This window comes from Panthera leo, chromosome B3 (genome assembly GCF_018350215.1).
Source record: "Panthera leo isolate Ple1 chromosome B3, P.leo_Ple1_pat1.1, whole genome shotgun sequence".
In the NCBI taxonomy this organism is placed as follows: Eukaryota; Metazoa; Chordata; class Mammalia; order Carnivora; family Felidae; genus Panthera; species Panthera leo.
Window position 1 is genome coordinate 60,324,301 of NC_056684.1, and position 16,924 is coordinate 60,341,224.

Sequence of the window (16,924 nt, forward strand, 5' to 3'; positions counted from 1 at the left end):
GATCCCAGAGCTGAGCAGGGGAGAAAGGAACAGCCAGCTATTAGCCTTCTGTGGTTCTCCTTCAGCCCACCCCTTGCCCTTTCACGCCAGGCTGGGGGCACTTACCGGGCAAAGAGCTCCTCCCAGGTGGACTGCAGAGGCTCCTCAGCAGCAAGTGCCTCCCCTGTCCCACTTTGCAGCACCTGCAGCAGAGCATCGGCCTCCCCAAAGCCGTGGTGCAACTTCGCTTCTGTGAGCTCTGTGCTGAGTGAGAGGTTCTGGGCCCCAATCTGCAAGGGGATCTGCTCCCTCTGGGACCACTCAGGATCCTGGCTCTGGTTGTCAGGAGATTGTAGGGGCTTCTGTCCCTGCTTTCCAGAGCTAAGATCACACCTGGTTCCCAGTGACTCCACACCTAGCCCCCCAGGAGAGCCATCCTGAACCCCGCTCCAATGACTGACTTTGTTATGCACTGAGGAGTCCCTCAGGCCGTGATGCTGGGGCTCAGCAGCCATGCATACCTGGGAACTGGAGCTCAGTAGCACCTCAGATTGGCAGGTAGGGCTCAAAGTGGGACCCCGGAGCCCTGCAGTAGCAGTCAACTCAGAGACAGGGCAGGGTCTGAGGTGATGAAGGCCTCCTCTTGAAGAGGAAAAGTCCAGAGTGGGTTGTGGCTCACCTTCATTTTCTGTCTTGCTCCGCCATTCACTTGGCTCCCTACTGCTCAGCGAGCCACACTCCAAGGAAGCCACGTCCTCAGGCACGAAGTCATCAGCCAGACTCGGACTCTGGCTCCTCAGTGAGGGTGGTGGTGGTCTGTTTTGGACCAAGGTGGTGGTCTTGGGCTGAAGCTGCTGAGGGGGCTGCTCTATGAAACAGACTTGGAGTTTTGGGCTCTGTGGTGGACTGACCGGGGACCTCACCTCAAGGAGCGAACTGCCATCACTCCTTTCTAAGGGACTTCCACCGTCCCCACATGGAGCCCCCACTCTTTGGGAGTCACCGGACTCATTAACAATTTGAGAATAATTATCCACTGGAGGCCTGGGGGAATCAAGGAAAAGGTCTGGACTGGAGACAAAATTCTGGCGGCCTTCAAGAGGACAAGCTGAGGGGGCTGTGAGAGACAATGAATCTGGGGAGAGCCCCAATCCTTGGGTGCTGGCACTAAGCGTGAGTATTGGGGAGGAGGCCCTGTCTACCAACAAGGTACTCACAGTGCCCAGCTCCTTCTGGACCTTAGGATTCCCCATGGACTCTGCAGGACTGGGGCAGGGCCCTGGGGAGTGGGAGCCTTTGAGGCTGGGGCTGTTGACAGCCAGGCAGGAGGGCTCCTCTGCCTGGACGCTGGGAGGCAGGGAGGCATTAAGGGAAGCCTGAGGGATCACAGAAGGGAGGTTCTGCCCAAAGTGGGCTTTCTGAAGCCTCGAGTGGTATGCGGGTGCTGGAAAGCTCTGGGGCCTAAAGTGGGGGCTTTCTTCCTGAGATTCTGAGGGCCCTGCCATTTTCCATGCAGTTTCCTCTGACTCTCTCTTCTGAAGGGTCCCTGTGACATGTCCCTTTTTTTGAGACATGATGGGGATATCTGAGCCCAGCACCTCAAGGACCACATTGACCTCCTGAGGGTTGGCCTCTGGGGTTGGAAGGTGCAGAGGTGGTAAGGCCAGTTCAGTTTGGATGCCCTCATCCATGGTGGTCTGAGTACAGCAGTCCATCATTAGGGCCTGGGTCATCTCATCTGGGGACTCCCTCTTGAAGTTCCGCTCCTTTTCAGCCACACTTGGCTGGGAGAAACTCCCTAACAGCTCCGAGGTGCTGTGTAGCAGCTGTGAGAGGTGGAGAGACAGGTTGTGCATGCTAGTCCAGGAGACCAGACCAGAGCCTGGCACTGCACTTGTTTCTGGCTGAGCAGAGATGTCAGTGGAGCTCCAGCAGACACTGCAGCCCAGGGTCTGTGTGCCCTGCTCCAAGGTGTTCATCCTGGACTGCCCCACAGGGCCACATGCCTCTGATGGATACAGAAGCATAATCTCATCTACTGGACCTGCAGCTCTTTCTTCTGCCAACAGGGGCCTACTCCTCAGACAGCCTGCTTCATCAGGAGTGCCCAGGGTCTGGGCTCTCTTGTCAGGACCCTTACTGGGGATTTTTCCTTCAGGGATGTTCAGGATGTGGGGGCTCCCCAAGGCAAATGAGGAGCCCCATACTTCCCAGGCCTCCTGTGAACCTTGGGCATTTCTAATGCTGCTCTGTGTGCTCCCCAGGTCCCGGCCATTGGCATAGGTGCTAAGGTGGGAGTGGAGAGGAGAGTTCTGGTCTTCGAGGCCATCGTCCATGCTTGAACAACGGGCCATGTTTGATGGTGTTGGGCCCTGGGTACAAGAGACATCCGCGGCACTGCCAAACACATACTGCTTCCAGCCAACGTGCACAGGACCCTCTGGACGTGAGTAGAGGATGTAGGGATTGATGTCCCTGGAGCCAGAGTGTAACGTTCCTTTGTCTACCCTGGAGTGCCACTTCTCTGGATTTTCCTGCCAGGACTCTTCCAGGGTACTAGATGTCCAGCCTGTCATGAAGTCAGGGATTGGCATGAAAGAAAGATCTGAGGACTTTGGGTAAGGAGGGTTGGCAGGTTGTGGGGGCTGGTGACCAGGAGTGCTCATGTCCCAGTTAGATGAGGCTTTCTGACTGCAGCCCTCAGCTTTCAGAGATGTTCCTGCTGCTGACTTTCCTTTGAAATGACCCCTGGGATGTGGAGTCCACCATCTGTTAGGCTCCTGTGTATCTTCATCTGTGGGGGAAGGAGGCTCCACACTCAAATTCAGCTCCTGAAGAGACCGGGAAGAGCTGACCACAGAGAACTGTGGTCTGGGGGAGGACCTGGAGTGTTTGGGGCCAGAAAAGACTGAAATCACAGGAAGTGAGCACCCATGATGGGGAGCCGGCTGCTCCCTGCCAGAGGCAGGCAGGCCAGGGCTCTGGGGTGTGGGCCATGGGGCTCCACTCTGCCCCAAAGGCATGGAGGCTGAGTCTTCAAAGCCTGATGAAAGCATCTTGGACACAGACAGATGGGCTACAGATGCTTCCTCTCTGCCTGCATCTGTAATTCGACAGCTGTCCAACCCACCTTCATGGGAAGGTTGGGAGCTCCTGCCCTGGGCAGGCTCTTCCCAACCACCCGAAGCCTGGTGTCTCTGCTGCTCTTCCTCATCCCAGGGACTGTCAGCTTGGTGCCTAGAAATGTGTTTTAACTTTGCTACAAACTTGGCTTGGGGATCCAATCCACTGTGATCTCTGGACTGAGTAGAAAGTTGTGGTTTTTCTGGAAAGCACTGGATGGCATCTTCTAAACATCCATGCTGAGGTTCCCCCAGAAGCTCACTCTCAATAGACCCTTTACTTAAATTCAGGGTGTATGGTCTCCCAGTTGTTAAAGGTGGTTCTGGCTTGGTTTGAGAGTCCTGTGCATTCTGGCCACCTACAGAGCTATCCTGAAATTCCCTCACTGGCTCAGAGTACATGTCTGCAGAGGAAAAGGTAGCCTCAGGCTCTAGGCTGGCTTTCTTCTCAGCAACCTTTTTCTCAGGATCCTCTCCTGACCTTGAGCTTCCATCAGCCACTGAGTGGCTCAAGGAACATGTCATCACATCAGGGGCGGAAGGGGAGCTGCCCTCTTGAGCCAGAGATAGGACAGGAGCGGAAGCGGAAGGCTCCCAAGAACTGATGTCTGCTGGTGCAAATACTACATGAATGCCTTTGGGCTCAAGGCCAGGAGTCCAGAGCACTTCAGGTGCCCTGGAATAGCTTTCTGCTGTCTCATCCATTCCACAGGCTCTGGAAGATACTATGCAGGGTGGATGGAGAGTATGTAGGGCAGTCTTGGCACTCCCCTTCCTCAGGTCACCGTCTCTGTAACATGATAAAGTATAGGACGGGGATGCACAGGCACGAGAATCCATGGGTTGAGGATTGCAAAGATGCCAGCAAGGCGATGTTCCACTGTCTTCCTGCCCCCTAGGTGGACTAAGAGCCCTGCTGCCTTCCATGCTCCCTGAGATGACGACACGGTCTAAAGTTTCCTGTGGATGTCTGCACTGGGACTCCTCCTGAACTTCAGAATCAGGGCTAGGTCTTTGATCTGGCAATGGAGTTGGTCTAGGATGTTTGCTGCTGGCACTGTTTGCTGGGCTGCAGGCTTCTGCCAGCCCACAGTCATCGCTCTCCTCCCACTTCACATGTTGCTGTGAAGGAGCTTCTGTATCAACCCTTCTTGGGGCTCCAGGCAGGATGGTACCCTGTTTGGGACTTGCCCCCCCTTCCTCTAAGCCAATAGAAGCCTCAAAGCACCGGCCATGGTCTTGGGTACGTCCTGAGAGGCTGACAGAATTCTGAACATCACAGGTCACAAGCCCACTTTCAGAATAGGTTGTTTTTCCTCCCTGTGCAGCCACTGAGAAATTACCTGAACCTCCACCACAAGTGGTATCTAGAATTCTAGGTTCGTGAAGCACTGGGTTGGTCTCCTGACCACCAGGGCGAGTGCCTTCTGCAGTCTCCCATTGAGCTAACTGGCTTCCCCCACACAGAATCATGCCAGGATCACCAGAAGGGGCCCAAGAAGATAAGGCAGCCACTGCTTTCTCTGACCTTACCCTCCTGTCCACTACCAGTGTGGAAGAAAAACTGTCTGAGCTCACAGGATCAGCAGAGGAAGGTGTTCTGGTTGCTTTTTTCTTTTTCTCTATGATTTCAGAAGAGCTACAGTGACATACAAACTGTTCACCAGCTCCCAGAAAATGTCTCCGTTCTCCAGTACAATGGCTTTTGCCTGGAACAGGGGCTGCATGGGAGGAAGTTTGTGAGGGATGCCGTGGCCCTGTTTTAGTTTCAGTGTTGGGCAGATGTTGAAAGCTGTCTGCAGGGAGGGGTGTGGCCTCATCAGTCGACAGATGTCCTGGTTCAGCAGAGAGAGATGTCACATAAAATCCTTGTGCTTCATCCTCATTCCTGGTCCTATCTGACACCGACTGGTCCCTTTGTGGACACTGAGGCCTACCACGGGCCCCTGAAGAATGTTCAGGTTCTAATAAAGTCACATAGTAAGGAAGAACATTGCCATCAGCCCCTAAGCCATGAAGCTGCTTTTCCTGGGCCTTTGCTTGTCTGATCTCCTCTAACACAGCCAGGTCCGTAGATGTATGAGCACAGTGCTCTAGGTGAGGCACCCTCGGCAGGGACACAGGTGCTGAGAAAGCACCACCAGGAGGACTGAGGTCCTTAGCCTCCTTCTCTGCCTTCTGCTTAGCCTGCTGGCCTTGACTGTTACCCTCTTCTAAGAGGCAGCTGGTCTTCTTTTCAAGTGGGCTAAATCCCCTTTTCAGGGGACTGGCTCTTTCTGATCCTCTTTGCACAGCTGCCTCAGCTTCAGAAGCAAAACTCTCCCTGGGACTCAAGCCCATCACGATGCTTCTGAGGTCCCCTCCTTCATCTTGAGTGCTTGCTGATCTCCTGCTCTCTGCCCCCAGGGAAATGCTCTCTGGTACATGGAACTGACCATGAGATGCCATGGCCGTAGCTATCACAGACTCACACCAAGCAGTGTGTGCCAAGGAAAAGCCCCCTCTAACATCTCCCTGAGGGCTATAGCTTCGGGGCTCTCCATTCTGGTCTTGACGCCCTGCTCCAGTTACCAAGGGACTGTTAGTCATTTTGAACATCGTGGGATCCAGCACATTGTCAATGTGTACAGTATCACATGCATGAAGATAGTTTCTTGGTAGCCTTGGAGAATCCAAAGGCAAGGTACCACTCAGGTCTCTGTGAGGAGCCACAGAGGAATCTGGCTGGCTCAGCAATGGGCCAGTCTCCTGGCTAAAAGATGTGCTCACACAATGTGGGCTTGGGCTAGGAACTTTCTGAGTCCATGAGACCATTTTGTCTTCCTCCAGTAGGCTCCCTCCTGTTCGCACAATCATTTCCTCAACTCGGCCTTGAGCTTTTGGCCCCTTTTGCTTAGAACTACTTACATGTTTGGCAACTTGGCTCTCCTGAAAATCTTTCACAGTTTCCAGTTCCTCAAGACCTCCCAAGCTACAGGGCTGCCCTCTGGGGCATGCAGATGCATTCCCTGCCTCGCTCTCCTTCTCAGAAGACATCTTCAATCTGGGCTGTGATGGCAGAGCACTAGCTGATGCCTCAGTTCTTGGATTACTGCAAGTGTCTGCGAACCCTCTACCAGCTGTACATGTCCCTACGCAATCACAAGTGTCCCAGGATGGTCTGTCTAATACAGCTGGGGGAGTGTGCTCTGTCACAAACTTAATGTCTTGTATACATTCCCTTAACTTGAAGGGGCTCAAGATGATTTTTCGGACTTGGGGACCTTTCCCAACGCTATTGTTAACCTCCATTTCTCCAGCTTCACTATCCCTAAAGGTAAAATCACCTATCTGTTTTGGAGAAGATGGCTGATCCTTGAAAGACAGGTGGTTTCCAGAGGTGCCTGACCTCAGGGCACAGTCAGCCATCTCCCGGTCCCGCTGGTCCTGGAACACAGACTCCTTACTGACTCCCTGTGTGGGAGGAGCATATAGCTGCTTATTTTGCTTGGATTCAATTTCTAAGATGCCATTTTCCAGCTTCATTACACTCCTAATTAGCCTGGCCATTTCATCAGCACTGTTAACTCTTTTATTCTGTTTTCTTCCAGAAGGTTCTTCTTTGGGGTTTAATGTTTCTTGTGATCTTCCAGAGCCCTTGCATTCACTCAGGCTTTTTTCCTGAGAGCTTATAACTGACCGGAATCTTTCATATGTAGACTCTGTCTGTGGAAGCTTAAACTCTTTTGAGCAGCCTTTGGAATGGAGAGATTTCCCAAGAAGCCCAGATTCACTCTTCCCCTCTGCTTTCCCCCCACCCTTGTGGGCTGGACTCTCATCTTGGGCCATCATCTCTGGGCCTCTTACTCTATGACATACTGATTTAGACTGCAAAGAAACAGCAGTTTCCCCCAGCATGTCCTTGTCAAGGGCTAAATTGATGGTTTTATAGATGAAATCAGACCTGGCCCCGGAAGGAAGCTGTCTGTTCATATCAAACGCCTGGGTCTGTCTTAGGACTACATGGTGATCCTGCTCTTCTTCCCCATCTGCCTCAGACTCACAAACAAGGAGAGGCCTCCCAGACCTACAATGGTTTGAGGAAACATTGCAAGAGGACTGTATTGTGGCCTTTTCTTTTTCCTCAAGTGATGAAAGACTGTGTTCATTTAAAATTCCAACTTGATTTTCAAATTCACATACTTTTGTGCTAGTAGATAGAAAATGTCTGTTCTGACCAACAAAAAGATAAACTGAATTATGGCTTTCTTCTTCAGTATTTCCAGGGCATTCCCCCATTTTTCTGATACCTTCCTTGGTGTTCAGATGAACTGGCCTCCCTGCTGTGACCTGCTGAGATGAGGGAATCTTGGAATTGTGGTTTTGTAACAGCACTGGCAAATTATTCTTCACATAAACATTGTGGAGAACCTGGTGGTCATGACCAAAGCCCCAGGCTTCCCTGGGGGGTGGGGAAGGCACTCTTGATTCTCTGCAAGCCGGAATCTCTAAGGCAGTTTCTGTCAGGGCATCCCGGCTTTTGGTCACATAGAATGTCTCCAAGGGGGGTGGCTTCAAGGAAGACGGGAATGGATTCCAGGCAGCAGAGTGGGGGTATGGCTCTGGACCTGACGCGAATGAAACGCTAGTGTGCCTTCCAACCACTTCCCTGGAGCTCTCCTGATAGTTCACCTTCTCCTCCTGGAGGGGCAGGTAGCTGTTGTGACTTAAGTGCCCCTCCTGGCCTGCACTATTCTTTCTGAGAGGAGCCCAGCCGCGGGGCCAGTGGTTTTCTTTAGTGGCTATGGTGACATTACTGTGACAAGGGCTCTTGAGGAAGAAACATTCATCAGAGGAAGTCATCAGTCCAGGCTTCCCATTACTCTGCGAAGACTCTTCCAAACTGTTCTGCTTGTCTTCACGTGCTTGCGTCATGGAATTTGCCACCTTGTTCTCGGCTACAAAGACTGGTGCATTTATAGTTCCAGAAGTCAATGATTCTACATCTGCTGAGTAAGTTCCACTATGACTCACCTCTTTCTCTCTAGTTGTAAGGAAATCTGAAGTACCTTCTATCTCAGTGCTCAGACTGTCCTGTTCTTTCTCTGCTCTCAAATGCCTAATTTTGGAAAAATGGAGAGGAAAGGTGCTGAAATGCAGACTGCTGGATACCCCAAAACCAACTGGCAAGACAGTATCTGTTTCTTTGCCAGAAGCTTGGGTAAAGGAAGTGGAGTCTTCTTCGAGGGAGGGGAAAGCTGGCCTGGGCTCTCTCACAGCCTCCAGAACAGGATGAGACAGTTCAAGGAGGTACTTCTGCTGAAGGGCAGCCCAGTCCCTCTCAGGTGCACTGCCTACATGAGTTAATGAGGCGGCAGAGGCAGCCAAAACACTTGATAGGCTAGAGGTGTTGGATGCTTCCGAGTTGCCCTGCTGGGCTGTATCAGGGGTACCTCTGGCTCGAAAGATGCCAGCAACTCGTGGCTGAAGAAGCCTATACGACCCCCAGAATGACAGCCTGGATGTATCAGAGGCAGGGATTGTGTACACACCTCTTATATGGCAAGGCAGCTCAGTGCCGCCTTGGGGTACTTTGGAGTTATAAGGCAGGAGTGTTTCTGCCCTTGATGGCTTGAGTTCTTCCATATTTTGCCATTGTCCAGGCTGCTCCTGACCCTGGGGTTGAAATTCCTGGATATCAGGACTCGGACATAAGGAACCCACTATTCCTGAAGGGCTGCTGGAATTGATCTTAGAGTCACAGGAAAACCAGGAATCCATGGACAACAGAGGGCTCCCTCTGGAAAGCTGCAGGCCTTGGAGTGTGTTTGCCTGTTCAGAGGAGCTCACCTCTACCTCCGACTCAGGTTGTTCACAGTGAGGCTGGGGTGGGGGGCCAAGGTAAAATGAACTGCTCATTGGCAGGATGGCATCCAGCCTGGTTCCTGTTCTATGGTTGATGGGACCAAGCCTGCACATTGCCTCCTGGTCCACTATGGGCAGACTGGAGGTCTGCAGGTGCCAAAATGTCTCTGCGGGCATCTCCTCAGCTGAACTGAAGAAAGGCTCTTGCTGATCTTCCCCCAGTTCCTCCTTGGCATCAATCAGGCTATCCAGGGAAAAGCTCCTGCAAGTTTGGGTGAATAGTTCACTGTCTGAGGACATGGTGAAGCCCCTCACAGGGACTTTAGCTCTGGCCCTGGGGTGGCCATGGTGGTTGGTGAGATAACTGCTCCCTGAGCTGTCTGGCAGGCTTTCATATCCTTTCTCAGCCAGCGAGTCCTCAGATATTTGGCTGTCATCACTTTCGGAGTTCTCTGACTCTGGGAGATCCTGTTCCTTCCCCTGGAGGTCCTCTGGCTTCAGTGGCTCCATTTGGGCTTTGGCATAGACATAGGAGAGAGAATCCACTGAGTAACTGCTATCCGCATCAGATAAGTCACCATCTTTCCCTCTTACAAGATCCACTCTTGGGCTGCAATCAGTGAGTGAGGATATGGAATCTGGGTCTCCTGCACTGTGCTGCCTCCTCAAAGAGCTGCCATGAGGCAAACAAGAGGAATTTCTGACAATGTCTCTGGCCCTAGCTACCAGAACCCTCTGCTGCCTTTTTGATGCCTTGCTTGAAGAAGGTGGTTTGGATTCTACCCAGAAAGTCTTGGCTGCCTTTCCATGCCCAGATGCCTGTCTGGGTCCACAGGGATGTGAGGAACTGCATCTGGCTCCCTTAGCAGTCTTGTGGGTCCCAACGTTCCCTTCTTTACGCCACCTTGATCGTGTGTGGTCAGAGTCTGCTAGTCCCCTACTCCTCCTGGTATAGGTGGAAGGGCTGAGTGCTTCTGGCTCATCCTTTGGCTTTAGCTTGTTAGCTGAATGGTCAAGAGATGCTAAGCTCTGGGACACCATCCAACAGGGCTGCTTACCCACGCTCTCCATTTCCTGGATGCTGGCAGACTCAGAACTCACAGTGAGACAGGTGCCTGAGGCTGAGGCTCCTTTCCTTGCCAAGGCCCCCCTGGCTTTGCAGAGATGCCCCTTGCCTGAGGAACAGAGGGCATTCTTGCTGAAATGCCCTGTCCTTGGAGGGTAAGAAGCAGCCTGGGGCAAATATTCTTCTGATGGAATTGTCTCTGATATTTGGTCAGTAGGATCAGGCAAAGGAGGTACCATGGTGGAGGGATCTCGACTCAGGAAAATACTGTGGAGACAAGGAAATCCATCTCAGAAAAGTAGAAGGTCCCTATTGCCTGCTCACAAAGGGAATATAAAGTCCCACTTAGTTTTCTGTAAAAGAGGTTAAAAACTAGGCCAATGTCACTGTCCCCTAGCATTTGAAGTCAGAGAAAAGCTCTATGGGGACAAAAAGCAACTGTGGACTATAGCCCTGGCTTCAAAGAGGCCCAGGTACACTCTGTTCCTTAATTTCTTTATCTTACAAAAAAATTGAACTGAATCTGAATGTAATCATGCCTTTAGGGAAAACTTCCATTTAATAGGCAGCGTGAGGAACAGAGGAACCATCTAAATGACACCACAAGGAATCAAACAGGCAAACCTATAAAGCATCATATTCTACAGAACTGATACACTTTTAACAAATCAGTGATATGAAGAAATAAAAATGAAATAAAAGAAAAAGGAACTTAAAAGACATAACCACATGCAGTGTGTAAATCCTATTTGGATCTTAATTTGAAGTGTAAATACATATTTTTGAGGCAATTAGAGAAATTTGATATGGCCTAGGTTTTGGGTTATATCGAATAATTAATCTTAATTTTGTTAAGTGAATAATGAAATGTGGTTCGAAGGAAAGTTCTTATTTTTTTAGGTGTATACTTGATGTAGGATTGAAATGACACGGTATCTAAGAGTTGCTTTAAAAATACTTCATCAGAGGGGAGACTAGGTGGCTCATTTGGTGAAGTGATCAACTCTTGTTTTCTGCCCAGGTCATGATCTCACAGTTTCGTGAGTTTGAGCCCTGCACTGGGCTCTGTGCTAGTGGTGTGGAGCCTGCTTGGGATTCTCTTCTCCCTCTCTCTGCCCCTCCCCAACTTGTGCGTGGACGTGCTCTCTCTCTCTCTCAAAACAAACAAACAAAAATATTTCATCAGGAAAAGGAAGGAGAGGAGATTAAAGCAAGCATGGTAGATGTTGGAAACTCCTGAATGTGGGTGATAGGGACACTATTCTCTCAACTTAGTCTATGTTTGAAAATTTTTAATAAAAGTCTTTAAAAAAAAAAAAAGCCTGCCTAGTACTCTGAAGACCAGAGAGGTGAGCCAACAGAACGAAAAGGCGTGAAGTCTACACATACCATGGGCAAGGCTCTGAGGTAAGCCTGGAGGATACAGAGAAGTAGACACAGTCCACCCTCACCTTGACTGAATATAAGGAGTGAAGGGGAAAAGAAAAAAAAAAAGAAGATCCCAAATTGGACCCAAGAATCAGCTAGTGTTCCACTAGCTTACCAGTTGGAAGGTAGGGTGAGGAAGCTCACTTGAGGTGGCAGGACAGGTGGAAGGGAGGGAGGAGAAGGAAGCATGTGGGAACACAGTCCGGTGTGAGGCAAGAGGAGAGGGAGGTGGTGGCAGGACAAACACAAGGAATGTATGTGCACAGCCAGGGTCTAAAGAGCAGGTGAAAAATGAGGCTGAGATTCTCACTTGGAAGATATCACCAAAGTAGCAAGAGTTGCCACTCGGGGTGGGAGAAGAGAAAAGCTTAAGTCTTAGAAGATCTCACCTACAGAGAAAGAAGAGGGAAAAAGTGGTGGGAAAAAGAGGAGGAAGCAAATCTCCCCATTTCACAGACTGAGAAACCATGGCACTGGGAAGTGAAGAACACTGACTGGGCAACAAGGCTGTAAACCTCAGCCAGTGATTTCAGGTGACCACAGCTGGCTGTACCTGTGTAGCCTGGGAAAATACTGGCTGCAGAGCCTCTGGAGGCTCAGAGAACGGCAATCTGTCAGTCTGCTTCTGTGTTGAGATCCTCGGACCATCGCACCAGCACCAGGAAGCCGGTATGGGGGCTTCTGGGTGTGGTCATCCTGGAGCCCACACAATGCCTTGGGCTGCTCCAGTCCTGTCTGGGCCTCCAGCAGCCTCTGCTTCTTGATGATTCTCTCTAGCTGGAAGGAGGCTTTTCTTCGCCTGATGTCCCTCTGTGCTGCCCGAAGCACATTCCTGCGCCCAAGCTGCAGTCGCACCTCCCTCTTCTGGCTTCGGACCAGTGGGGGAGGCAGAGTCTCAAGATCTGTCTGGAGCCAAGCACCAGGTCGCACACAAGCCTCGAGTTCTTTCTCTGCGATGTGGTCTTGCTGCTGTTGCTGTTGCTGCTGCTGCAAGCCAGCCAGCCGGGGCTCTTCTATGAGCAGCCACTGCTGGTCTGGGAACCAAAGACACCCTGAGAGAAGGGCAGCACCTCTCTCCCTGCCCGTGTGGTGTAGACTCACACAACTCTGGCTGTGGTTGGACCTGAATAGAGGGAAAGCCCTGGCCAAGATATGAGGGATGCCAGGCCCCCTTACCACAGGGCTAGGGAAGGAAGCCCCCAGGCATTAGCACATGCTGGGACAGGCACCAAAGCACAAATAAATGTGCGCGTGAAGAGAGAGCAGGAGGTCCATCACTGTGAGGGGCAATAAGGAAGGTCGCTTCCTTATTCTTGCTTCCAGCCCCTCATAAGAGCCCCTGGTTTCTAAAAGAGGGGAGAGAACACCTAATACCAAAGATTCCATCAAATCATAAAGGCAACAAAGGAGAGAATACAGAAGGATGCGGAAGCATGAAAATGAAGAGATGAAAAGGTGAAGCAAACACAGTGAGCAGTGGGCACCTACTGTCTTTAATTTGCCGGCTGAGGTGTGCTTGGTCGAACTCCAGTTCCTGTCTGGCTCTAATCTGTCCTGCTAGGATCCGCTGCCTCAAATCCCCCACGTAGTGCTGGTGCTGAATGGCGGCCCTGTGGGGCGCCACTCCAGCCCCCAGTGGCTGGCGGTCCTGGTCGCTCTGCTCTTCCAGCACTTTCCTATCACAGAGGGGCCGGGGTTACCCAAGGGAAATGCAAGCCCAGTTCAGGGCAAACCAGTGGTAGTCTAAGCTTTTCTGAGAGAGCCATGAATTCAACAGGGCAGAGAGGGCTTTGAACTTCTAGCAACTTGAGACACACACTGTCCCAGGCACGCTGTCACAGGCAGCTCATGATGTCACAGTGAAGGAGGGGAGAATGGTCCTCAGACTAGCATATCCTTAGACTGTGAGTCTACCAGAAACACAAGTTCATTCTAGTTAAGGAAAATAACCAGGAAAGTAAAGCAGCTTTAAAAAACAAAAACATTTTAGCTAAATCAAGGAGCTTTGGCCTTTAAAAAAGAATAAAAGGTATCTGCTCAAAATGTGCTGGAAACAGAGTAGAGGCAGAAGCTCCAACGACCACTGTGGGAATAGAAACTCCCCTACATGTTCATCATGCATCTCTGTTTTCTGAAACAGAAACACTCTGTGACATGGGAGTAGGAAAAAGGTAGCCAATCTAGAGGAAAGAGATTTATATGCACTGAGACCCAGAGGACAGCTGGTCTCCACTCAAGGGCTATTCTCAGTGAATGAGCCCAAGAATAGGGCTCATGAGTTTCAGGTTGTACCATAACTTCGGAGATAGACACTGAAGTATTTACTGGTGAAATTGGGATTTGTTCAAATCCAGTGTGAGGGACAGGAGGGGAAAGTGGAAAGGGAGTGGGGATATAAACGAAACAAGATTAGCCATGACTTGATCACTAGTAGTGTATTTGGAATTATACATAATACAAAGTTTAAAAAGAATTCTGGATTGCAATCATGCTTTATTCTGCCTTCAGGTACCTGTGTGGCCATGGATGAGTCACAGCCTTCCTCAGAAGACTGACAGCTTCTCCCTGCATGGCTTTTCCCAGGGGCACACATGGCCTCCTATACAAGGACCTCACATGCTGTTTCTGCAGGGTCTCCCCATCTCTGTCATTCAGGTTCATTCATTCCTTCCTTCCTTCCTTCCTTCCTCCCTTTGTCTCTCTTTTCCTCCCTCCCTCCTGCCTTCCTTCCTTCCTTCCTTCTTAATGTTTATTTTTGAGAGGGAGAGTGCATGTGTGAGCCAGGGAGGGGCAGAGAGACAGGGAGACAGAGAATTTGGAAGCAGACACCGTGCTGTCAGCGCAAAGTCCAACATGGGACTCAAACCCACTAACTGTGAGATGGTGACGTGAGCCAAAGTTGGACACTCAACCGGCTGAGCCACCAGGCGCCCCTCTGTCGTTCAGATTTCTAAAAGAGCCACTGCATGGGCATTCCAGGGTGGTGGCCCTAGGGAGTAGGAAGTGACTAGAAGGGCTTGGGAGCTGCCACAGGCTAACAAAAGAGCCCGCATCTGCTCTCCCTTAGCCAGTCCTTAGCACTCATTCCAGTCCAAGGATGCCCTGACTCTCAAGGCCCATTTACTGACTTGACATTAGACAGTCGGAGCAGTGCTCTGGGCAGGGGTGGGGGGCGGGGGGGAGGGGTTCACCCAGCTTAAATTTACTACTTTGTAGAGAAGAATGAAATCACAGAGGGTATATCAAAGCAGAGGTCCATAAATTATAGCCTGTGAACCAAATGTGGTCTGCTGCCTATCTTTGTGAATAAAGTGTTATTGGGACACTCATTCGTTTATGAGTGTTTATATCTAGGCTGCTTGTGCAGCTGCGGCAGAGACTGTATGGCCCACAAACCCTAAAATACTATCTGGTAAAAATAACAACAACAAAACCCAAACCAACTATCTAGTTCTTTACAGAAAGTTTGCTGCCTTTTGTCTTAGAAGAAATTAAGATTTCTTAATGCAGCCTTAAGAGGAGAGTGAAGGATGTATGGCGGCGGGCGGCGGGGGGGGGGGGGGGGTACGAAGTGACACGATGGCAATCTCCTCCCTGGGAAGGAGTCTGGGAGGGGACTCAATCTACAATGGGCCCAAGAACTGGGACAGGCCCAGATACTTGAGTGCGTGTGTCCTGGGGAGAGACTGGCTCTGACTACTATGGGCAAAAGGCCAAACACACACAGTGGAATATACAGGAAAGAGGAAAGGCACTCTGTTCATATGTGAGGCAAAAGGCTAAGGACAGCAGTTAGAAGAGAAAACCAGTTAACACCACACAAAGAGAAAAGGTGCTAATGGGAAACAGATTATACATATGTTTGTATGCATGCTAGATTACCGCTCCAAAATTTGTCTGACCACAGACATGGCTGAATTACAAGCATTAGCCCCTAAGAGGGTCTTGGACAAACTCAGCTAAAGTCCAGACCATCAGACGCAAGGAGCAGGGGAGGTACCTTTATTCTTAATCCCCAGAGAGTATTCAGCTTCCTTCTCTGCCTGTCTCACAACCCTCAGATTCACAATTTGCTTCTCCACAGAAGAGGGTTCCCTCTACCCTTCCCCTAGGGAAGCAGCAGCTAGCCAGTTAGCTTCTGCTGACCCAATGCAGCTTCCTTCATGCACCAACAAGACCTGCACAGGGAAGCTGTCTGAGATGATCACTATAGACCCAGCACATTCACCTGAGATGGCCACACACCATCAGAATAAAAATGGCTCCTCTGCTAAGCACATCAGTCAAGTTCCCAGAAAGCAGGTTGGGGGTGGGGGAGTGGGGGAAGCAACCTTATGTTACATGTCCGGGCTTATTACTACTGGCAAGTCTTCAGTTATCTGCCAGCCAAGGACCTCTGTCTCTGTCAGATGACTGCCCTTCATCTTAGGTGGCTCCAGCATCTCCCCACTGCTGCCTGGTCACCTGCTTGCCAGGACTCCATAACGCCCTCCCCCGCCCTCTCTCCCAGCTGCTTGGAGGCCTGACAGCTTCTGCAGCAGAATGCAGCCGCAGGTACTCACTAAGGCAACAGTGGCAGTGGCAGCAGCGACAGGGTCTCCCAGGCTCTAAGCACTTAAGGTTAAGCCCCCAAAATTCCAAAGAGGAAAATGCAAAAAAAAAAAAAAAAACACAGTTTTCAAAGACAAACTCCTCTGTGGTCCAGGTCACTGCTGCAAGGGATAAAAAGAGACAGGTTGACCAATCCCCTCTGGCTCTGGAGTCAGCTCCACCTTTGCAGGCTCCCTGTGAATGCTCCCCCAGAGAGAAAAATGAGAGAAGAAAATTCTAGGACAAGGGGAGGCTCTGGAGCTAAGCCCACCAGAGCAGAGGAGACTCTTATGGAGACACAGCCACACACACAGTCTGGGAGCCCAGCTGACGACATACAGTGTTCTCTCTCACGGGTTCTCTCCCTGGTCCCTCTGCCCAATCACAGGCTTGAGGCCCATACCACCCCACTTCCACCAGGGGCTGGCACACAGATGCTGACTATGGTAGCTGCGTAGGACCAGCCCAGCCCACGGACTCCTGGAGCTGGTGCTAAAGACTGGAGGCAGCAAGTGGGAGAGGCCTTGATTCTTCAATCCCTCTCTGTCCTCTCCAAATGAAAGGGTGCATTCTTGATGTTACTGAAAGGTCACACCAGTGCCCCTGGGGCTAGAGAGCCCAAGAAGACCTTTAAAAGGCAGGAGAAGGGGGCAGCTGGGTGGCTCAGTCAGTTAAGCATCCGACTTCGGCTCAGGTCATGATCTCATGGTTCATGGGTTCGGGCCCTGCATCGGGCTCTGTGCTGACAGCTCGGAGCCTGGAGCCTACTTCAGATTCTGTGTCTCCCCCTCTCTCTACCCTTCCCCTGCTCACGCTCTGTGTCTCTCTGTCTCTCAATAATAAATAAAAGTTAAAAAAAAAAAAAAAAAAAAGGCAGGAGAAGACCAGTGTTCTC

The 16,924-nt window shown here is 50.9% G+C and overlaps 1 protein-coding gene across 7 annotated transcripts in view; it reads right to left on the reverse strand.

Annotated features, from left to right (window-relative positions):
* STARD9 (StAR related lipid transfer domain containing 9) overlaps positions 1–16,924 on the reverse strand; it is a 135,293-nt gene that overhangs the window by 15,263 nt on the left and 103,106 nt on the right. For 5 of the 7 annotated variants that reach the window (XM_042942255.1, XM_042942254.1, XM_042942257.1 and 2 more), the window contains 3 exons: positions 12,928–13,115; positions 11,993–12,473; positions 106–10,278 (listed from right to left, as the gene is read on the reverse strand). In XM_042942255.1, the coding sequence (XP_042798189.1) occupies positions 106–10,278; positions 11,993–12,473; positions 12,928–13,115 (10,842 nt within the window). Of the gene's footprint in view, positions 1–105; positions 10,279–11,992; positions 12,474–12,927; positions 13,116–16,924 lie in introns of those variants that run through there. The other 2 variants (XM_042942261.1, XM_042942256.1) reach the window with 2 other exon arrangements.